Source organism: Salmo salar, chromosome ssa10 (assembly GCF_905237065.1).
Source record: "Salmo salar chromosome ssa10, Ssal_v3.1, whole genome shotgun sequence".
Taxonomy (NCBI): Eukaryota; Metazoa; Chordata; class Actinopteri; order Salmoniformes; family Salmonidae; genus Salmo; species Salmo salar.
Window position 1 is genome coordinate 86,253,092 of NC_059451.1, and position 24,000 is coordinate 86,277,091.

General features: G+C 50.1%; 1 protein-coding gene across 3 annotated transcripts in view; it reads left to right on the forward strand.

Moving 5' to 3' along the window:
- LOC106560867 (zinc finger protein 423) overlaps nucleotides 1-24,000 on the forward strand; it is a 139,357-nt gene that overhangs the window by 59,932 nt on the left and 55,425 nt on the right. For 2 of the 3 annotated variants that reach the window (XM_014124251.2, XM_014124252.2), the window contains exons 4-6: nucleotides 8,930-12,378; nucleotides 13,147-13,231; nucleotides 20,667-20,687. In XM_014124251.2, the coding sequence (XP_013979726.1) occupies nucleotides 8,930-12,378; nucleotides 13,147-13,231; nucleotides 20,667-20,687 (3,555 nt within the window). The remainder of the gene's footprint in view (nucleotides 1-8,929; nucleotides 12,379-13,146; nucleotides 13,232-20,666; nucleotides 20,688-24,000) is intronic. The other variant, XM_014124254.2, reaches the window with a different exon arrangement.

Genomic DNA, 24,000 nt, shown 5'->3' on the forward strand with positions numbered 1-24,000 from the left:
GTGTGTGAGTGGCTCTGCCAGTGTGTGTGAGTGGCTCTGCCTGTGTGTGTGAGTGGCTCCGTGCCTCGGGGCGAAAAAAATGTATAAAATGTATCCGTCGCTGGATAAGAGCGCTGCTAAATGTGCTCATGCCTTTGTGTGTGAGTGGCTCTGCCTGTGTGTGTGTGTTGTGGCTCTGCCAGTGTGTGTGAGTGGCTCTGCCAGTGTGTGTGTGTGGCTCTGCCAGTGTGTGTGTGTGGCTCTGCCAGTGTGTGTGTGTGTGGCTCTGCCAGTGTGTGTGTGTGGCTCTGCCAGTGTGTGTGAGTGGCTCTGCCAGTGTGTGTGAGTGGCTCTGCCAGTGTGTGTGTGTGTGGTGTGGCTCTGCCAGTGTGTGTGTGTGTGTGTGTGTGTCTCTGCCAGTGCGTTTCTGCCAGTGTGTGTGTGTGTGTGTGTGTGGTTCCTGCTCACCGTCTGTGCTCTACTCCCTCAGTGTGTCACTAATAGCAGGTCCACGTGTTCCTCTCAGTGCCGCTCCTCCCCAGAGAGGCCGGGGGGCTCCTAGGGTGTCACAGTGGGCAGAAGGTACCCGCCTCTCTTTGCCTGTGCTGGGGGTCCCCTGGGCCCCAAGCCTCCCAGGAGCCCCAGTCCTAACCCCCATCTCTCAGCCCAGGCTGCTGCTGCCTGCCTCTCTGCCTCCATCTCCCCATCTGAAACCACAGAGCTCAGCCTACTGCTTCCGCTCAGCTCCAGCTCCAGCTGCCTGCATGACTTATTTACAGGCCCTACAACACCAGGGTGGGGGTGGGGGGTCTACAAACATGGGTAACCTCAGAGGAACAGGGAAACTGGCAGAATGACAACTAGCTCTGCTCCACTGGTAGAGGTACAGAGAGTGTACGTTAGTCTGGTTGTAGTCGCTCACAACATTTTGTCTGTCTATTTGTTATTTGACAGACACAATGTAGTGGTGTAATGTCTTTCCCCCATCTCATCCAGTGGCTATATGGATGCATGTTTGGGGCAGTATACTGTGGAAGCATTTTGGCTCCATCCATTGACTTGTATTCTCCCAGGCAGACTCTAGGTGGCAATGTCTCTAGTTGTTGGGGTAGCTGATTTTCTGAAGCAGATTTTGTTTTGGTGTTCTTAGCCAGGCCTGGACAGTATGTAAAGGGCTGTTTGTTTCAAACTCCATTTGTGTTTACTAAAGGACCATATGTCTGTTGTTAGATTACTGAGTGGACATGGCTGTCATACCACAGATAGTTACATTACGTAAGTGATGTCTCCTGGTAACTCTTCTATCCCAAGGCCCCTCCCTCTGAGTACACACGCTAACCCCGCCACTAAACTCCTCCTATTCTGAACCTGCCGCTGGCGATGCCGGCTATTTTTAACAATGAGGTTTAGGTTTGATTGAGCTCTGTTGAATGATGCTGAGAGAACGGCTCTAACCTAGAAAATCCTCAGCATACACCTTAGTCACAGCACAGAGACCAACACAGTGTCTGACTCATAACCCAACAGAACAGAACAGTGTCATAAGACCTGAGTCACAGCCTATTGAAAAGCCCTGGAGTATAGTCAGGAGAGAGGGAAGAGGGTTACGTGCAACGAGAGGACCTGGTGAGCTGTGAGAGAATGGATGTGTTTGATCATAGGGGAGAGGTTGAGGGCTGAACGATGGAGAAAACGCTTCGGTGGGGTCTGCCTAAAGCCCAGGGAAAGAGAGGATGCTCAGATCACAGGGAACAAGAGCACCGTAGCCGGAGACTGACGAAGGGCTGACTGTTACAGATGATGTTGTGGTGCAGCTATGGTGGCAGGTGAAACCGTAGCGGTTGAGCAAAGCAGGGTCTGTTGAAGGTTTGTGGTGTTGATTTCATCCATGGATCACACAACAGTTTCCCGTTGACAGAGGGAACTAAACTGTTACTCATACACCTCTATACCACTGACACAGGCAAGGGAGAGGGACTGAGAGGCAGAGCGCGAGGTAGAGCGAGAGAGAGGCAAGGTTGGAGAGGGACGAGAAGAAGCGATGGGCAGAGAGAGAGTAGAGGGAGAGAAGTAGAGGAAGAGAGTGCAGGATGGAGTAGGGGGAGAGGGGGAGAAAGAGGAACCAGATGCCTGCCGTCTTCCTCCACATGGCCTCTGTAGCAAGGCTTGTTTTGGTACACTTCACATGTAATTAATCTGCAGCTGTTTAACAGTGCTGGCTCCTGCAGCTCTCACAGACCGACCAAGACTTGAGTCAAACTCATCTTAACCAATCACGGTCGGTCTCTCTCTCTCGACGCACATTCACAATTCTATGAGTTTTATTGGACGTTACGTTCTAGTTATGTAGTAACTTCACCCGGTGTAAATCTGCTTCACTTAATGTAGTTCAATAACTCCCGCCCCCCAAAAAATTGCTGACACCCCATTCTTTCTGCAGACATCGTTTATCTTAATTCAGAGCAGATATTTAACAGTTTCTGAAAGTTTTCTGAAAATCTGTACGTGTAAAAAATTGAGTGAGATTGTACCGAGATTCAGTTACCAAACTTCCATTTTCAGTGTAAATTGTTAGAAGTAGTCCTTGTGCATAGAGTTGTATGGTTTGTTAAACTTTGCAGTCAATGGTTTTTGTTTGGCATACGGTGCATTCGGAAAGTATTTAGACCCCTTGACTTTTTCCACATTTTGTTAGGTTACAGCCTTATTCTAAAATTGATTAAATTGTTTTTTCCCCCCTCATCAATCTACACACAATACCTCATAACGACAAAGCAAAAACGGGTTTTTATATCACATTTACATAGTATTCAGACCCTTTACTCAGTACTTTGTCAAAGTACCTTTGGCAGCGATTACAGCCTCGAGTCTTCTTCTGTATGGGGCTACAAGCTTGGCACACCTGTATTTGAAGGAGTTTCTCCCATTCTTCTCTGCAGATCCTCTCAAGCTCTGTCAGGTTGGATGGGGAACGTCGCTGCACAGCTATTTTCAGGTCTCTACAGAGATGTTCGATTGGGTTCAATCCGGGCTCTGATTGGGTCACTCAAGGACATTCAGAAACTTGTCCCGAAGCCACTCCTGCGTTGTCTTGGCAGTGTTCTTAGTGTTGTTGTCCTGTTGGAAGGTGAACCTTCGCCCCAGTCTGAGGTCCTGCGCACTGTAGAGCAGGCTTTCGTCAAGGATCTCTCCATACTTTGCTCCGTTCATCTTTCCCTCGATCCTGACTATTTTCCCAGTCCCTGCCGCTGAAAAACATCCCCACAGCATGATGCTGCCACCACCATGCTTCACCGTAGGGATGGTGCCAGGTTTCCTCCAGACGTGAAGCTTGGCATTCAGGCCAAAGAGTTCAATCTTGGTTTCATCAGACCAGAGAATCTTGTTTCTCATGGTCTGAGAGTCCTTTACTTGCCTTTTGGCAAACTCCAAGCGGGCTGTCGTGCTTTTTACTGAGGAGTGGCTTCCGTCTGGCCACTACCATAAATAACTGATTGGTGGAGTGCTGCAGAGATGGTTGTCCTTCTGGAAGGTTCTCCCATCTCCACAGAGGAACTCTGGAGCTCTGTCGGAGTGACCATTGGGTTCTTGGTCACCTCCCTGACCAAGGCCCTTCTCCCACGATTGCTCAGTTTGGCTGGGCGGCCAGCTCTAGGAAGAGTCTTGGTGGTTCCAAACTACTTCCATTTAAGAATGATAGAGGCCACTGTGTTCTTGAGGACCTTCAATGCTGCAGAAATGTTTTGGTACCCTTCCCCAGATCTGTGCCTCGACACAATCCTGTCTCGGAGCTCTACAGACAATTCCTTCGACCTTATGGCTTGGTTTTTGCTCTTACATGCACTGTGAACTGTGGGACCTTATATAGACAGGTGTGTGACTTTCCAAATCATGTCCAATCAATTGACTCCAATCAAGTTATAGAAACATCTCATGGATGATCAATGGAAACAGGATGCACCTGAGTACAATTTCAAGTCTCATAGCAGAGGTTCTGAATACTTATGTAATTAAGGTATTTCTGTTTTTATTTTAAATTTAGCAAATATTTCAACGTTTTTTCGTTTGTCGTTATAGGTTATTGTCTGTAGATTGATAAGAATAAAAAATCTGTAATACATTTTAGAATAAGGCTGTAACATAAAATGTGAGAAAAGTCAAGGGGTCTGAATACTTTCAGAATGCACTGTATGAGGGGTGATGGAGGTCCTTCGTCGTTCAAGGTTGTCTCTATAGGACTGAGTGACTCATATAATGGTCAACCTCACCCATGTTTGTCCCAGTTCCCCTCCTGTCACCTGGATGTCTCTTGGGCGGTGAAGAGAGGAGAGGCCTGTCAGCTGTTGTCGCCCCATGCCCCCCTCACCCCGACACCCCTGCCCCTCACCTTCTGCCCTGGGAATGTGGCCGGCTGCTTGGGCACTTTTGGGCGCCAACTGCTCCATATGGGCTGTGGGCAGCGTGTGACTGTGTCCTCCAGGACTCAGGCCCCTGACAGACTGTGTCCGCTCTGACTTCACCCACCCTGTGTGTGTGTGTCCTCCAGTACTCAGGTCCCTGACAGACTGCCTCCCATGGGTCTGAGGGACAGCAGTGGACTGAAGACCTCTAGAGACAGACTAGGCCTAGGGAGATAAATGTGTGTACGTTTGCGAAAGAGGGAGATTAAACATTTTGATGGTCAACAACAACCCCACATGGCTTCAGACCCCATCAGAAGTCACGGTGTGTGTTGTGATACAGTATTTGACTGAGGAATGAGTTATTGCATAGTATACCACAAGATTTAGGTTGACAGTTTTACCCTGGAAAAGTTTGGAAACAATGGATTGATAGTGGGAGGAAGGAAGAGGGGAGAAGTGAGAAGGAAGGATGGAAGGAGCTGGAAAATGGGGAGAGGTTCTCCTCTTGAAAGTTCCATTCCCCCTGTCGGCTTGTCCGTTGCTCCAGGCTTGTCTGGCCTGCATGCTGCGCTGCCCTGTCAGAGACCTGGGTGGAAGTTGTTTTTCTGCCCCCTACGGTGCGTCTCTGCTGCCTGGGGCCATGGGAAGGGGGCCAAGGGGATGGGGTTGGGAGCCAGGCAGGGGGCTTGGTGGAAGTTTGGGCAGGGAGCCAGACTGAAAGGTGGAAATGTTAATTAGGGAGGAGGCGTGTGAGTTGAGGGCAGGGGAATGTGACGAGGTGAGCCCATATGATAAACATACACACATACTGTACAGTAGTCGTATTAGAGAAGACCTTCTACATTACCCACTGCTCCCTCAGTAGGGCCGGTCTTGTTACCTGATTCCTGTTGTCTAGTCTCTGACCCACTGGGGGGTGGGAGCAGCTATGGCCCTTGCTGTTACTCTTCATTATGACTATTGATCATCCATAAATATTGATTCAGTGGTCACCCACTTTGTTTTTGTCCTAGTCCAGACCATGTTGTGTGGTATTGAAATGATGTGTACAGCAAAAACAACAGACACACCATGGTTGTCCAAAGCCTGAGTGACTACAGACGACTGTTTTCTAGAATAGGATAGAAACAGACCCCCTGCTTTTAATCAAGTCTCAGCAGAGCGATGTCAGCCCAGTCAAGCTGGCTGTTTGCCCCCCCTCCTCCCAGGAGGAGCACGTTGACACTGCAGATTATCTCCGTATGCATATGGAGCACGTTTAGTGGCAGTACAGTTGCTAGAACAGATTATTAATGATCACATTGTTTGGACATGAAGGAAGGCGTTAGTCAGTCTCTGTCTGCCAGTCAGTGTTGTGGACATCATGTGGAAACAGGGGGAGGCCGTCCTGCTCTAATGAACAGCCTGGCTTTTTGCTTTCTGGGGCTGTGTTTCCACTGCACTTCAGAGGATACACCGCCACAGCGTCTTCTCAGGGATGGCATGGTTTTGGGATGGGGGACACGGGGAGACGGACCTCTGTCCTCGTGTCTGATGAGGGGAAGAGCAGGCTAGAGCTGGGGACGCCAGGCTGGGCATGTCTTCATTACCGCGCTTCCTCCACGCTCCGGCCTCGGCATGCCGGCTGGCTGGCCAGCCTATTAGAGAGTGGACAGGCGTCATCAGGCCGGCCCAGTCTGGATGGAGCGAGGTGGGGGGTGGGGCAGCATGGGGCGTCCTCTTGAAACTCAGACCAAAGTGGCTATCCCTGCTCCATCCATCCACTACCACTATGCTCGTGCTCAGGTAGAGCTCAGTTGGGGCCTTCGTCTGTGGCCATGTGTTTTGTTCGGCCAGTTCCAATTACTGGGCCCTGATTGGAGGCAGGATGGCCGTTCTTCCTCTGGACTGCAGTGTCTCCATCTGCCAGGCCCTCCCTCCTCCCTGCCTGGCCCCACCCCTCCACCTGGGCCATGGCAGCAGAGGTGAAGGCCAGCGCCAGGGGCAGCCATGACTGTAGCCTGTTAATTCAGTAATGAGTAACAACATGAAAGACATGGGAGGACGGAGGGTGGAGCGGACGGGGAGAGCGAGATAAAGACAGAGAAGCCATCAGGGGTGTGCTTGGGAACGCTGGAGTGAGGAGACATGGGAGCAGCATGTGTTTACGTGCCCATTCCAGTCTTTTCTCGCTTTTCTCTCAGCTTCCCCCTCGCCTTTCCCCCTCTTTATTTTCTGTTTCTTTTCTAATTTAACTTTTCATTGAAATTTCTTACCCTGTTTAGTGCTCTTGCCAAGTCCCCCGGCGGACCGATGACAAAAGCCCTCTAAAAGCCATGTGATCTTCCATTTTCCGACAGCCACACTTCTGAGGATTAAGGCTATTTAATGACTATAATCTCCTTTCTCAAAAGTGATTTCTCACATTCTGTTGCAGTCAGAGGGATTGCATTAGCATTAATAGATTTAGAATTCGCCAGAATGACCACATGTGCCAGGAGTTTTTTTTCCTTCTCTTCTTCCCTCACCATTCTTTCTCCCTCCCACTTCTCTACTTATTATCGCTCATTTTATTTCTTTCTTCTTCTTCATGCTCAAGCAAGTGTTCCTTTGTATGTGGTGTGATGTGGTGCAGTACATGGCTGGGGCTCGGCAGGACGGCGTACCTGTCAGTCGTGAGCAGCTCTAACCTCTGCTCTCTCACCTCCACTCGGCTCACATCAGAGACCAGCCTGTCAGGGGCCACGCTTTCATTGTGCAGCCAAAGAATTCACCCCAGTTAAGGCCCTTTTGGGCTTTTCATCCCCTCTCTTTATTCGGGCCGCCGAGGCCCTCTCACTCCTGTGCTGCCGGGGTTTAACTTGTGTCAGGATGACTCTTATCCTGACACGGACACAAAGGCATGAGAGGAGGACTGGGGGGAATGGCTACAATAGGGAGGGGATGTCCAGACACCCCAGCTGTGTAGACAGTGGGGTACAGGCCTTAACTGTAATCTGAGAAACAGAGTTGTTCCCCCCTCAATCACGCTTACATACTTACCCACACATAAATACATCACACACTCACGCACGAGCACAGATGCACGCATGCACACACACACAGACAATGCAGGTGGTACTACGTTTTGGGCTGAAAATAGCATTCATGTTAGGATTTATGTACTCAACAAAACAGCGTGTTACTGGTTTGATCTGTAGCAAATAAATAGGCTGTAATTGTTAGTTTCTCCTGCTTCCCCTGTCTCTGTACAAATTCTCTCAAAGATATTTCCCAACATCTTTTCTTTCCAGCTTTGTCCATTTCCTTGGTCTCGTTCATACTTATTTATTAATTTGCCCTCGTCCTGTAATACGACTCTCCTGATTGTTGCTGCTGGATGGCATCTCTCTCCTGTTGCCTTTAGCTTCCATGTAATATTTCTATTTTACAGTCTTTTAGAGCAGAGGTTTCTTTCCTAGCTCCAAGCTAAATTCATAATTCATGTTTTTACAACAAAATGACCCACAAAACCCTGCAGTTTTTTTATTTGCTCTGCACAGCATCTACATTTTCGAGTGGATCGATTTCATCACATTCATCTATTTTCCACCAAATCTACAGTGCATACCTTCTGTATAACACATACTGTAGGAGTGGATAGTGGGAAGGGGAAAATATTCATAGTTGCTTACAGAGTTAAGTAGCAAATGACTTTTCTCTCTTAGATAAAGAATGTTGTTAATACTTTGTTTTAAAGCCTAATTTTGCTGAGAGGACAGTTTACCTGTTTGAGTGTGATTGTCAGCCAAAATACAAATGAGATGCAGATTGAGTCACGTGCCCTCCAGCTACAGACTAGTTTCATGTAAAAAGCGTGTTTTATAAGATGTATGTGTGCAGAGGGGAAATGCGGGAGGCTGTTTACTTATTGTAAACATTTGGTTATGTGTGATGATGACTACCAGAGGCTTCTCTCCTCACACATTTAGAGCAGAGTGTGAAACTTAGTCAAATAAAGCAAACAGGCTGAGCTGGAGAATTCTGGGTTTGTCTGAGCCACAGTGGGACTCCAGGCTTGCAGCATTCCTGCTCAATAAGTCATGAGCGTTTCTCCTCTCCTTCAGAGGGCTCTAGTTTAGATGCTAAATAGATGACGTGAGGGCTGTGGCAGGCCCCCTCAGACTGCACAAAGCAGGACAGAGTTAATATATGCTCTTTGTGTATATTTATATTATGTATGCATTAATAGACTTTCCCTTGTGTCAGCACCAAACTGGAGAAAAGCATGCAGAATCCCGTGTTTTATTTAATTCACATTGTCATATAAGAATATACCCTCACTATTTGAGCGTCTCCTAATCGGTTTTAGGTATTTCAATCTTGTCCCCATAATGACAATATATGATGAGGCAGATGTAATTCTAGAGGGGTGGGGGATGTTTGCTTAGGGAGGATGAAGAGAGAGAAAATACAATTTGTCCTTATTTCTTAAATCTTGTGGGACTGTCTTTAATTCTATTCAGTTTTAGATTTTCTTTTAAATCTCCTCTCTAACATTTCAATTCTGTCTGTGTTTTGCATTGCAGATGGTGATGATGACCCTGGGCTCTCCTGGGTAGGGTCCTCTCCCTCCAGCAAAGACGTGGCGTCACCGTCACAGATGCTGGGGGACGGCTGCAGCGATCTGGGTATGGGCACAGGGGAGGAGGAAGGGGGCGCGGGGCTGCCCTACCCCTGCCAGTTCTGCGACAAGTCTTTCAGCCGCCTCAGCTACCTGAAGCGCCATGAGCAGATCCACAGCGACAAGCTGCCCTTCAAGTGCACCTTCTGCAGCCGCCTGTTCAAGCACAAGCGCAGCCGCGATCGCCACGTCAAGCTCCACACCGGAGACAAGAAGTACAGTTGCCAGGAATGTGAGGCGGCTTTCTCCCGCAGCGACCATCTCAAGATCCACCTGAAGACCCACAGCTCCAGCAAGCCCTTTAAGTGCAGCGTGTGCAAGAGAGGCTTCTCCTCCACGTCCTCTCTGCAAAGCCACATGCAGGCCCACAGGAAGAACAAGGAGCACCTGGCCCTGCGTGCTGAAAAGGAAGGGGGGAAGCGTGGCAGTAATGCGGGCAGTGGAGGGGAGATGGACCAGGACCTGTACATGTGTGACTACTGTGAGGAGACCTTCAGCCAGACAGACGAGCTGGAGAAGCACGTAGTGACCCGCCACCCCCAGCTGTCTGACCGCTCCGACCTGCAGTGCATCCACTGCCCCGAGATCTTCAGCGATGAGGGCCTGCTGCTCTCCCATATCGAGACGTCCCACGCTAACCACAAACACAAGTGTCCCGTGTGCTCAGAGCAGTTCCCCTCTGTGGAGGACGTCTACTGCCACATGGACAGCCACCGGCAGCCCGACTCCAGTAATCACAGTCCCAGCCCTGACCCTGTGCTGGGCAGCGTGGCATCCATGAGCAGCGCCACCCCAGACTCCAGCGCCTCTCTGGAGAGGGGCTCCACCCCAGACTCCACCCTGAAGCCCATCCAGAGCCGGCGCAAGCTGGCCCCGAACTCTGACCATGATGACGGGGGTCACTGGACAGCCAAGGTGACCTACAGCTGCCCCTACTGCTCCAAGAGAGATTTCAACAGCCTGGCCGTTCTGGAGATTCATTTGAAGACCATCCATGCAGACAAGCCCCAGCAGAACCATACCTGCCAGCTGTGCCTGGACACCCTGCCCACGCTCTACAACCTCAACGAACACATCCGCAAAGCCCACAGAGGCAGCGGAGGCGCCTCAGCGGCCTTCCCCCTGCTTCAGTTCACCAACGTGTCGGCCTTCCACTGCAACTACTGCCCAGACATGTTTGCAGACATCAACACCCTGCAGGAGCACATCCGTGTGTCCCACTGCCTGCCTGGAGGAATGGTCGCAGGCTCCACCACCCTGGAGGGCAACCACGCCTTCTTCTGCAACCAGTGCTCCATGGGCTTCCTCACGGAGTCCTCTCTCACAGAGCACATTCAGCAGACCCACTGCAGTGGAGGAGGCATGCCCAAGATGGAGTCTCCTGTCCTGCAGCCCTCCCAGTCCTTCATGGAGGTCTACTCCTGCCCTTACTGCACCAACTCGCCCATCTTCGGCTCCCTGCTCAAGCTCACCAAGCACATCAAGGAGAACCACAAGAACATCCCACTGGCCAATAACAAGCGGCAAGCAAAGGTGGCGGAACTCAGCCCCGCCTCCTCTGATGTGGAGATCTCCTCCCCCAAACGCCATAGGCTGGCTGGGGACTCCACCACAGCAGGGTCCAATGGAGACTACCCCTGCAACCAGTGTGACCTGCGCTTCAGCAGCTTCGAGGGCTTTCAAGCCCATCTCAAGTCCCACCTGGAGATGCTGCTGAGGAGGCAGTCCTGCCCGCAGTGCAACAAAGAGGACTTCGACTCCCAGGAGTCTCTGCTGCAGCACCTGACGGTCCACTACACCACCACGTCCACCCAGTACGTCTGTGAGAGCTGTGATAAGCAGTTCTCCTCAGTGGATGATCTGCAGAAGCACCTGCTGGACATGCACACCTTTGTGCTGTACCACTGTACGCTGTGCCAGGAGGTGTTTGACTCCAAGGTGTCCATCCAGGTCCACCTGGCTGTCAAGCACAGCAACGAGAAGAAGATGTTCCGCTGCACAGCCTGCACCTGGGACTTCCGGAAGGAGAGTGACCTTGAGCTGCATGTTAAACACAGCCACCTGGGGCACCCCACCGGCCCCGGTGTCACCAGCAAGGCCCGTAAGTGCATCTTCTGTGGGGAGACGTTCTGCACAGAGGTGGAGCTGCAGTGCCACATCACCACCCACAGTAAGAAGTTCAACTGCCGCTTCTGTGGCAAGGCCTTCCACGCCATCGTTCTGCTGGAAAGGCACCTGAGGGAGAAGCACTGTGTCTTTGATGGGGGGAACGGCACCGGGAATGGGGGAAGCCAGAACGGCACACCCAACGGTGTAACCCAGAGCTCCAAGCGTGGGGGAGGAAGCGAAAGATCGACAGTGGCCACGGAGCAGGCTGACCTGCAGAACATGCTGCTAAAGAACACGAGTCAGGATGTAGCCAACAGCCATGAGGCCAGCGGAGGGGAGGAGGAGCTGGACAATTCAGAGCCCATGTACGCCTGTGACATCTGTGGAGCGGCCTACACTATGGAGAGTCTTCTGCAGAACCACCGACTGAGGGACCACAACATCCAGCCCGGCGACGACGATGCTAGCTCCCGCAAGAAGAAGGCCGACTTTATCAAGGGAAACCACAAGTGCAACGTGTGCTCACGGACCTTCTTCTCTGAGAACGGTCTGAGGGAGCATGCCCAGACCCACCGTGGTCCCGCCAAGCACTACATGTGCCCTATCTGTGGAGAGCGCTTCCCCTCCCTGCTCACACTCACCGAACACAAGGTCACCCACAGCAAGAGCCTGGACACGGGCACGTGCCGCATCTGTAAGATGCCCCTGCAGAGCGAGGAGGATTTCATAGAGCACTGCCAGATGCACCCGGACCTGAGGAACTCTCTGACGGGCTTCCGCTGTGTGGTGTGCATGCAGACGGTCACCTCCACCCTGGAGCTCAAGATCCACGGCACCTTCCACATGCAGAAGCTCTCAGCCGGTGGGGGCAGCGGAGGCGGGGGCGGCTCAGCCTCCTCCTCCCCCAATGGCCAGCTGCAGCAACACAAGCACTACAAGTGTGCCCTGTGCCTCAAGGAGTTCAAGAACAAGCAGGATCTGGTGAAGCTGGATGTGAACGGGCTGCCCTATGGGCTCTGTGCTGGCTGTATGAACCGGGCTACCAACGGCCAGTCTCCCAGCGGGGGCACCACTCCCCAGGAGGCCGGGGGAGAGAAGGCTGCAGTTGGGCTGCGATGCCCCGAGTGTGCTGTGAAGTTTGAGACCCTGGAGGACCTGGAGAGCCACGTTCAGGTGGACCACCCCGAGATGAGCCCGGAGAACAGCGGAGCCAAGAAGGTGACGGATGCATCTTCTGTCCCTAAAGTAAGAACACACTTATAATGTTTTCCCCGCTATGGCTTGATCAGCACATTGATTTACATTGAAATCTATGTACAATATATGAAAATGCTTAGGTTTCGGTAAATAGCAGGTTCAGTTTAGTAATTTATGAATCAGTCATATGGTGAATAACCAACAAGGTCCTCTGCAGTTATTACCAACCCAACAAAAAGTTTAATGGCCCTGCATTTAGACGAATCTAATGAATGCATTAGAACGTCATTGTATTCACTCATTCCTAATCCTTTTTGTGTGATCTGAAATCTAAAGATTTGAATGTCATTTTTATTTTATTTCATTTGACGCCATGTTGTTCCCATTATACTTATCATGGGTGCAAAAATAGCCTAGCTTTTAAAAGATTTCCCTCATACAATACCATAAGCATTTTAACGGTATTTTCTAGCAGTGTGTCAGTTCCCAGTGGCTAGCGTGTCAGTAAGAAGTTGTGCTCAGTTAGATGTGTGAATTCATGGCTGCGTTTCATTTGGGCCTGGCGGGGCCTGCAGCTCGGCCCTGCTGAGGCATTGTGTGGCCTGTTCGCTCTACTAGATATTGACAGTGAGGTCCCAGGGACGCTCAATCTTTACCTCCGCTTTTGTTTCAGCTCAGTGTAACAGCAAGGAGAAACCTCCAACCCCCCCCCCAGTACATCCTTTTTGTATTGTGTGTGTGTGTGTGTGTGTGTGAGTGAATGAGCAGTTTGATTCCATCTCTAAAATTATTGTCTACCTTTCTATTGCATTGCAGAAGAAGACGTACCAGTGCATCAAATGCCAAATGACCTTCGAGACAGAACGGGAGATCCAGATCCACGTAGCCAATCACATGATTGGTGAGTCAGCCTAGTCATTTCCTGTTTGTGTGCTTACGCGTGTGTGTTTGTTATCTCTGTGCCCGTCTCTCCTTTCAGTTTCCTCTGGCTCCACAGCCTTCTGTTTGGCTTAGCCCTCGCCCTCTCTCTCCCCGGCCTGCACAGCACACAGGTGTGAGACAGACAGGTGAAATGAACAGCTCTATTTCTGGAGCTGCCGCACTCGACAGCTGTTCCATTGTTTAACACTTGACTGCGCAGCTGAGGCCGCGGCTGCAGGTCTGACTGCTCCGTTAACTCTTCACTATGCGACCAGGGCTGTGACTGCAGGCCGTGGTGTACAGTAAAAGGGCAACAAACATTTCCTTTTCTTGCTCTCCCTTTTTCCTCCTCATCACTGGAATTTCTCCCAGGCAATAGCCCTCATTGTGTTCTCGCTCTCGCTCTCGCTCGCTCTCTCTCTCTCTCTCGCTCTCTCTCTCTCTCTCTCTCGCTCTCTCGCGCTCTCTCTCTCGCTCTCTCTCTCGCTCTCTCTCTCGCTCTCTCTCTCGCTCTCTCTCTCGCGCTCTCTCGCTCTCTCGCTCTCTCGCTCTCTCTCTTTCTCTTCGACATGTGTGCACTCTCTAGGACATTATAAGGATGAAGTGTTTTTTTTTTCTCTGCTCTACCAGTAACATTGAAATCTACGTACAATATATAAAAATGCTAAGGTTTCGGTAAATAGCAGGTTCAGTTTAGTAATTTATGAATCAGTCATATGGTGAATAACCAACAATGTTCCTCTGCAGTATAAAAATAAATGGCACTGTAGAGCATTTCCTTTGTATGGTCTGATTGGCCACCCACTACTAACCTTGTGTGTTCACCACCGCGCACTGTCCTCCACACCTGGACGTAGAGGACACAGTGGAGAGTTAGGAGGCAGGGACGATCACATAAGGGCGGCATATTACCTCACCCACAGTATGCATATCATTGTAATAACATGTTGTAAATAGGTCTCCACAAAGTTAGCGAGACCTTAGAAGCAGCCCAAAGATGCCAGACAGACTCCCCCCTGATTCCCACCAGGTGGATGACATTTCCCAGCACATGCTATCTGGAGGCAAGTCAGGTTAACAGGCTCTGATGCAGCACAGAGGTATGTGTGCTCAACTGAAAAGTTCCTCTGTAGTTTTTTACGGGCTTCCTCCGTCTGTGTTGTTATTCTGTAACTAATAATTGCTGCCGCAGTGTACTGTAGTGTAGATTAACAAGCTTGGCCTGTGAGTAATTTGGGAGAACAAACGGCAGAACACTGAGATCCGCAGCGACTCCCCAGCCTTCTCCAGGCCTGACAGCTGATATCGGAGTTGTGCCGGTTGATGTGTTTTCAGTGCGTGGGTCCTCCTGAGTCCTGCAGTAGTTGTCTGGAGAGAGAGAGAGAGAGAGCTGGTACAGAACAGAACCACAGCTATAGTGTACAGGCTTGCTGCCTAGCCCAGCCCAGCCCAGTCTGGCTAGGAACAGAGCTTCTCCCCACTGGATTCATTCATCAGCCCAGTTTTCTTTTTCTCTTACTTCCCATCACACGGTGTTAATTTTCCTCTCCTCTCTGAGGGCTGAAGGCCCATCCCATCCATGTCCCCATGCTCTCTCTCCTCCCCCATCTCCACCTTCAGCCCTCCACCCTGAGAATTCTCTCCTTTCAGAGCGCTCTCTCCCCCTAAAAGACTGTACCGCGATGGGGAGAGATAGGGGGGGCTTGAAGGGGGGCAGGCTGAACGCTTGTCTCTCTCAGCCGCCATGGAGGGAATTTTGGGTTAATTAACATCGGAATTTTCAGAAAAACTGGAGATTAATTATGGAATTGAGGCAGATTATTTTCAATAATGTTATTATTTCATTTCTTTCGAACCCCTCTTCAAAGATGGATGACGTTTTTTCAACAGTGAAAAAGAGCATTGTCTTTACCTTTATCTGGCGAGGCGTCTGTGGTGAGAAAATTGAGGAGAGATCACAGAGGAGGAGTTTTCTGCTCTCCCTCTCACTCCTCTCTTTCTTGGGCAGATTACGAAACAATCATTAAAAAGCTACGCTATCTGTCGGCTTTGATATATGACTGCTGAGGTTATCCCTGAGCTTTGATATACGACTGCTGCGGTTATCCCTGAGCTTTGATATACGACTGCTGAGGTTATCCCTGAGCTTTGATATACGACTGCTGAGGTTATCCCTGAGCTTTGATATACGACTGCTGAGGTTATCCCTGAGCTTTGATATACGACTGCTGAGGTTATCCCTGAGCTTTGATATACGACTGCTGAGGTTATCCCTGAGCTTTGATATACGACTGCTGAGGTTATCCCTGAGCTTTGATATACGACTGCTGAGGTTATCGCCTGAGCTTTGATATACGACTGCTGAGGTTATCCCTGAGCTTTGATATACGACTGCTGAGGTTATCCCTGAGCTTTGATATACGACTGCTGAGGTTATCCCTGAGCTTTGATATACGACTGCTGAGGTTATCCCTGAGCTTTGATATACGACTGCTGAGGTTATCCATGAGCTTTGATATACGACTGCTGAGGTTATCCCTGAGCTTTGATATACGACTGCTGAGGTTATCCCTGAGCTTTGATATTTTACCCTCTTTTCTCCTTATAGAAACCCTTCAGAATGCGGAAGTCTTAGTTCTCACTAGGCATTTCCAACCTAAAATGTCCTGAAACATGTTGGGATTTTTACCTTGTACACACATTCTATGTTATACATTAGTTTGTTAGCTAGAACAGTAGCAACAGTGAAGGTATTCTTCATTCTACTCCATTGTTTACAGTTTGTAAGGTGATGGATACAGTCTTCATCCCCATTGTGGCAGAGAGGGATCTAGAACAAGAGGTCTTCAGTGTGTGTTGTCTGTGCGTCACATCACTAATGATAAAGCGCCGGCGGAGCGGCTTACCTTGTCGACAGTGATAATCATGTCGACTTCATTTCTTCCTCTCCGCTACTTCGCTGGTGTTCAGACAATCACCTTACATTTCCATAAATGTTATTAATGTTCATCTGCCGTCACAGGTCTGTGTGTGGTAGAGAGATGTGTGTGTTGTGGTTGAGCTTGGGTGGGTATCTTTTGTCATATATACTATCTCAGCCCCTCTCATAACAAATCCCCCTGATGTAACTGAGATACCTGCACAGTAACACACACACACACACACACACACACACACACACACACACACAGACACACACACCTCCCAATTGTACATCCCTGCTCTCTTCACATTTGCACAGTGAAGATGTGCACTGCAGACACCTCACCTACCCAGCCCTGTTATCCACAGTGACATTTGTGAAGGTGTGATCATACCCTCGCTCTCCCCTCCGTGTTGTCTTGGGTGATCATTAACAAGGTGACACTGCATCTCAATCAGTTTACCTCCTGAAAGCTCCAACATCTGCTCAATGCGGCTCCTATCTCCTTCCTGTGCGAGTACACTCGTGTGTGTGTGTGTGTGTGTGTGTGGGGGGAGGGGGATTTGTGCAACTATACCTGGAACTGTCTGTGTGGAAAGGTTGGGACACAGTTATTGTAGAATTAAGAGGTACATGTGTGGTTAGCAAAACTCTGTGAACTGATGTGTTTAGCTGAAGTTGATGCTTCCCTCAGATGGCTTGTTATGCGTGCATCCTCACTAGCTGCCGATTTGTTTTCCTGTTGCTGGCCAAGTTTGAGGGCGGAGGGTAATCGATGAGACGGGGAGAAGTGGAGGAGCAGGCACGGAAAAGTCCTTGATTACATGGAGAAAAGGGGGGTGTAAAAACCTGGTGTTTTTAATGAATCTGAGTGGTGAGCCAGGCAACGGCCATACGAGAGGCCTTCTCCGGGTGTATTTCTCCCACTGCCCGTCCATTCCTATTTCTCTGATTGTTTAATGTAGACGTACCATGGCTGGGTGGAGAGGAGACTGCCTAACAACACGGCTCAGACAGCTCACACTGTCACGTGTGATTACGCTAGCAGGAGTATTATTCTGTTACGCACATACACACGACACGTACACTCACAACAAACACACAGATAAACCTGTTTACTTACGGCCTCCTTCACCTTGTTAAAGATCTCCCCCCGTCACATTGGCCTATCAGCATGTCACTCAGTATCTAAGTCATTGACCTGTCAAGCGTTTCTCCACTGTGAGGTTATTTATTTATTTAACTAGGCAAGTCAGTTAAGAACAAGTCAGTTAAGAAGAAATTCTTATTTACAATGACGGCCTAACCCGGACTACGCTGGGCCAATTGTGCGCTGCCCTATGGGACTCCCAATCACGGCCGGATGTGATGCTGCCTGGATTCGAACCAGGTACTGCAGTGACGCCTCTTGCTCTGAGAGCTCGGGAGACTGGAATGTGATTATACAGCTTTCCTCATGGCTGTGCCAGCGTTTTGCTCTGTCCTGGAGGACAGGTGATTTGAAGGGAGGCAGAGAGACCTCCAACTGTATAATCTAATCCAGTAATGTGATAGAGTCCCCCAAAGCTGCACTAACTGCTCACAGGGTAAAGCAGTGTAGGGTGTACCCATGGCCTCCTAAAAACCCTGTCAGACTAAATCAGATATAATGGGATGAACAGAGAGACACAGAGAGAGAGAGAAGGAGAGAGAGAGGGGAAACTGCTCTCTGTTATTAAAGACTTGTACCTTTTCCTCTTAATCTCTTCAACATGAATGTGTTAATACAGTAATTCCTTAGTACTCGAATCCTCTTCAACATGAATGTGTTAATACAGTAATTCCTTAGTACGCGAATCCTCTTCAACAGTGTATTTGATCATTAAAGTAAGTGCCCATTTTCTTCCTAAAACCATGTTTCATGATAGGAATAAACAACTTGGAGTCCTAAATAATACATTTGACATATGTTTACACTTTTCCAATAAGTACATCCTACAGTATACTAACACCCACCAACTGCTATTTTGTGTACACTATTTACACTCTCCGCCCAAGATACATTTCTACACACTCCCAAAGCCAAACAGCCAACTACTCTACATCTCATCTCTCACCCTCAGATGGAGAGCAGAGGAGAGAGAGAAGCCATTTTGGCCCGGGGTGATAACCTGCCAGTGGGGACACCCCAGTGTTCTGCTATTGTGTTGTAAATCCCTGCGGCGTGCCTGCCGTGTGGGCTGTGACTGATGCCCATGTCTGCGTGCATGCGCACGATGGAGATAATCGCAATAATAATAGTCCAGTCCTTCCAGGGGGAAGCAGACAGAGAGAGGGAGTGAGAGGCCACATGCTGAACAATAGGAGTGTCGGACCAGAGCCCCTCATTTCCCAGGGAGAGAGAGTGTCAGAGGGCCAGATCACGTTCATTTCCTTTCCCCCAGATGGAGGGATACCACGAGCAAGACAGACAGAGGAGAGATGACAATATATTAGAAAGGTGGCTGCTGAAAGAGGGAAAGCTGGGAAATTCTGACGTAAAGGAGAAAAGAACAGAGTAGCGAACGATAGAATATTTAAAGAACAGAGTAGAGAACAATAGAATATTAAAAGAACAGAGTAGAGAACGATAGAATATTAAAAGAACAGAGTAGAGAACGATAGAATATTAAAAGAACAGAGTAGAGAACGATAGAATATTTAAAGAACAGAGTAGAGAACGATAGAATATTTAAAGAACAGAGTAGAGAACGATAGAATATTTAAAGAACAGAGTAGAGAACGATAGAATATTAAAAGAACAGATTGAAGTCATTAGTGAGGAGATTGAGGTTTGGATTTTAAGAGCCTCTAAATGTCCATGAAGACCTAGCTATTTAACTACAGGCAATCAGGCATGACTACAAATGACTATTTCGTATGATGTGGTGAAGCCTTTACGTTTAAGACAAAAGCTCTCACAGCAGTGTCGACGCCATTTTGTTTTCCTCAGAATGACGGGGAATAGGGATGGAAGGGTTGTTCTAGGAAGCTGCATACAGTTCAGTGGTTCTGCATCTTCCCTATTTATAGGCTAGAGGGGTGTAAGGTTGGGGGAGGGTGGGGGTTGTTGAGTGGGTGCTGTGCACCACAGTGGGGCCACCCCCTGGGCCCTCGACTGGGGGTCCCACCTGTGTGATTAATCACAGTGCTCTATGCGTTCAGAGCGTAATTTTAACCCCGGTTTGGCAGGGCTCAGCGGGGCAATGGGCCCAGCGCGCCCCCCCCCACCCGCCCGCTGGCTGGGGTGGGAGAAGTGGGGGGGGGGGCAGAGCGTTACCACACATAATCACACCTGCAGGGGGCTCCTCCATGCTTTGCAGCTGCACAGCGGAAAACAATAAAGCCTGTGAAAAAAAGGCCAGTGTGGTCCTGAGAGACACCAACACACAAAGAGAGGAGAGAAGTGAGGGAGCGGGGAGAGAAGTGAAGGAGAGGAAGAGTGAAAAGGGAATTCAGAGCGAGCAGAGACTGCCTTAGCAACCCAACCTACAGCAACAAATAAGGTAAAGAGAGAGTCTGTATTGTGGTTGTCGATACCCAGCTGTTTTTAGCACCCTTCTGTTGTACAAACTCATGGTAGCTGATACAAATATTTGTACGGTACTACTGCTACTTGGCCAGAATGATATTTGGCCAGAATATGCGAGCGGCGCGCCATTTTGTGCATGTCTGTGCGCGTGGGCAGACATACTTCAGGACAGGCTGAGGAGCTCTCCCATCTCACATGCATGGCCTCTCCCCCACCCCTTCTCGCTCTCTCCTTTACACACACATCCACACACACACGGCTCTGCTCTCTCCACCACGTCCTGAGGAAAAGCATGCAGACACTAATGCCGCACTAATCACCGGCGCCCAGAACTCACAGCACGCCCACTCTCCTTTCAATCGCCTTAATCAGCCAACACATTTCAATTAGCATATTGTGTTTAACCTGACTTTCATCTTCTTTTATTGGTAGATTTAGCTGTACCCCCCCCCCCCACTCTCTCTTTTCCTCTACCCCCTCCCCTCTTTCTCCCCCTCCTCCCGTCGCTCCCCCCTCCCCATTCCAGTAACTGTACCAGTGGAAGAGATCAGTATAATGGAGACACGCATTAAAGCATCTACTAGAGTTTCTCCCCTCAGCAAGGCCACAGCCTGAAAAACCCAACTCTGGATCCAACCAGCGCTGTAGCCTTATGACTGATGCTCATGAGATTCTTCATGGGTATTTCCATCATATTTATTTGCTTGGGACATGAGCTGTGACTGGATATTAGTCCGGGTCTTAGATAAACAGAGAGGAGTGAGTTGGTTTATCACATTGAATGATACAGAGAGAGTATCCGGTGCATGTTACGGTAGTCGCTGCCCCACCATAACCCCCCATGTATGAACCCCCCCTAACCCCCATCTAATCATGGACCTACTGACTAACTGTCACCCTGCCTTCTCTTTCCACCCACCTTGCCTGTCGGACGGCCTGTAGGAGAACCTGCCCATCTGCAAGGTTTGTCCCCCTTCTCTCTCCGTACCAAGCTGTGTGAATGGAGCCCTGCCTGTTGAGCACTGGGAAAGAGTGGGGAGGGGGACCGCCCCATAGGGCTACATAGGGCTATAGGGCCATATGGCAGGACACTGCATGATGCACACGAGATAATAGTGTAAAATACTCCAAATCAAATAGAAATAGCAGCAGACTGCTTAACTGGCATGGCTACAGTGTAAAGATGATCTGTAGCGCCCACTCTCAACACAAACCCTCTCATATTCTTTGCACACCAATGTAAAGGTCCACACCCCCCCACCCCCGATGGCTGTGTGTGCATGATGAACCCCCACCCCCCTCCCAGCCAGGCCCAGGGTACAGCCACTCACCTGAAACTAAGTGCCCTCGGGGGAGCCCAGCTAATGATGCATCTCATTCATAATTCTTACTTATTCATTTCAAGGAAGTTAGCGAGCTATCGCCCCCGAGCATGAACCCAGATGAGCAGCGGGGCGGAAAGGCGTCCCGGCTGATCCCTTTAACCCAGAAGTGATGTCACAGTACAGCACTAGTCATGTTACTTCTCCTCTACTCTGGCGCAGACCTGACCTCTCACTGGTAAATCAGCGCCTACTATCAGAGCCACGTTCCCAACGGTAGTGCTGCTGTCTTCAACTTGAAGTCATATGTTACCCTTAATGCATGAGTGATGTTTAAGATGCCTTCTGTCCTCCTGTGATGTTTTAAGTGCTACTCCATGCATGCTCTTCAGTGACATCATGAGAATAACCCTTTATACTGAGGCCAGACCTGTACTCTTCCTGTGACGGCCCAGCCATCAGCCTATAGTGATGTATGTCTGTGCTGCGCTGCGCTCCACTAGTAATGTCTGAGGAGTATTCCCTAGGGCAGTGCCTGAGCAGTCTCCTTTTAGTGTTTGCGCGTGGTGTATGTGTGTGTGTCGAGATGAAGAGCGAGTGAGGGAGAGGGGCTGGTGAGAGAGGCCTGGTGTGGGCTCTGTGTGTCACTGAAGACCTAATGAGGCAGCACACACAAAGCTTTAGGAGTCAATGGATGTGGATAATGTGGATGATGGCTCACTCCACTGCGTGCATGAGTGTGTGTGCGCCCCGTGCCAGCCTGATAGCCATAAGGCAGTGTTTTTTGAGCGATGAAAGATTTGCCCTCTGCCTTCAGTCCACTGCTCAAATAATTATTGTATCATCCATGAAACTCCTTCAAATAGTCACCATCTGAATTATTCCTCCATATCTGTTATTCCCCCTGACTGTAGAACATCGCTGTGTAAATGTGGTCTGTTGGAGGATGTTGGTTCTCTACTGGCCTCCACTGAACACCTAGTAACACACCTAGTAACACACCTAGTAACACACCTAGTAACACACCTAGTAACACACCTAGTAACACACCTAGTAACACACAGTAGAGATGCTACGAACATGGGAACAGATGACAGGCCCCTCATGCACATCCCTCACCACCTGGAGTCAGCCAGCCAGAACACCAGAGGGGAGGGAGGGATGGGAGGATGGGATGGAGGGAGGGAGGGAGGGAGGGTGGGTGGGTGGGATGGAGGATAAAGGGATGGAGGGATTGAGAGAGGGATGGAATATGGAGAGAGGGATGGAATATGGAGAGAGGGATGGAGGAAGGGAGAGAGGGATGGATGGAGGGAGAGCGGGGTGGGTGGGTGGGATGGAGGATAAAGGGATGGAGGGATTGAGAGAGGGATGGAATATGGAGAGAGGGATGGAATATGGAGAGAGGGATGGAGGAAGGGAGAGAGGGATGGATGGAGGGAGAGCGGGATGGATGGAAGGAGAGAGGGTAGGATGGAGGGAGGGATGGGTAGGGAGAGAGGATGGAGGGAGGATAAAGGGATGGAGGGAGAGGATGGAGAGAGGGATGGAGGGAGAGGGAAGGAGGATTTGGGGAGAGCGGGATGGAGGACAAAGGGATTGAGGGATGGGGGAGGGAGAGCGGGATGGTGAGGGAGAGCGGAATGGAGGATAAAGGGATGGATGGAGGGAGAGAGGGATGGGGAGGGAGGGAGAGCAGGATGGAGGATAAAGGGATGGATGGAGAGATGGATGGGGAGGGAGGGAGAGCAGGATGGAGGATAAAGGGATGGATGGAGAGATGGATGGATGGAGGGAGAGAGGGATGGGGAGGGAGAGCGGAATGGAGGATAAAGGGATGGATGGAGGGAGAGAGGGATGGGGAGGGAGGGAGAGCAGGATGGAGGATAAAGGGATGGATGGATGGAGAGATGGATGGGGAGGGAGGGAGAGCAGGATGGAGGATAAAGGGATGGATGGAGAGATGGATGGATGGATGGAGGGAGAGAGGGATGGGGAGGGAGGGAGAGCAGGATGGAGGATAAAGGGATGGATGGAGAGATGGATGGATGGATGGAGGGAGAGAGGGATGGGGAGGGAGGGAGAGCAGGATGGAGGATAAAGGGATGGATGGAGAGATGGATGGATGGATGGAGGGAGAGAGGGATGGGGAGGGAGGGAGAGCAGGATGGAGGATAAAGGGATGGAGAGAGGGATGGGGAGGGAGGGAGAGCAGGATGGAGGATAAAGGGATGGATGGAGAGATGGATGGATGGATGGAGGGAGAGAGGGATGGGGAGGGAGGGAGAGCAGGATGGAGGATAAAGGGATGGAGAGAGGGATGGGGAGGGAGGGAGAGCAGGATGGAGGATAAAGGGATGGATGGAGAGATGGATGGATGGATGGAGGGAGAGAGGGATGGGGAGGGAGGGAGAGCAGGATGGAGGATAAAGGGATGGAGAGAGGGATGGGGAGGGAGGGAGAGCAGGATGGAGGATAAAGGGATGGATGGAGAGATGGATGGATGGATGGAGGGAGAGAGGGATGGGGAGGGAGGGAGAGCAGGATGGAGGATAAAGGGATGGAGAGAGGGATGGGGAGGGAGGGAGAGCAGGATGGAGGATAAAGGGATGGATGGAGAGATGGATGGATGGATGGAGGGAGAGAGGGATGGGGAGGGAGGGAGAGCAGGATGGAGGATAAAGGGATGGATGGAGAGAGGAGGGTGAGTAGATTTGGTATTGCTCCTTTAAGGATCTGCTAGACTGTTTCGTTGTGATAGGAGATGAGAGGTGTCAGTTGTTCCACAGAATGTCAGCAGACCTCGCGTCATAGAGACAACATAATGTAATGTTGTTGCAATGTTTACATGCACATGAGCAGACGTATGCACATGGTCATAGGCAGCCAGCCAGTCAAAAGTGTTTTGAGTCAGGTAGCCTCCCATAGAATCTAGGTAGCAACTAACCCAATAA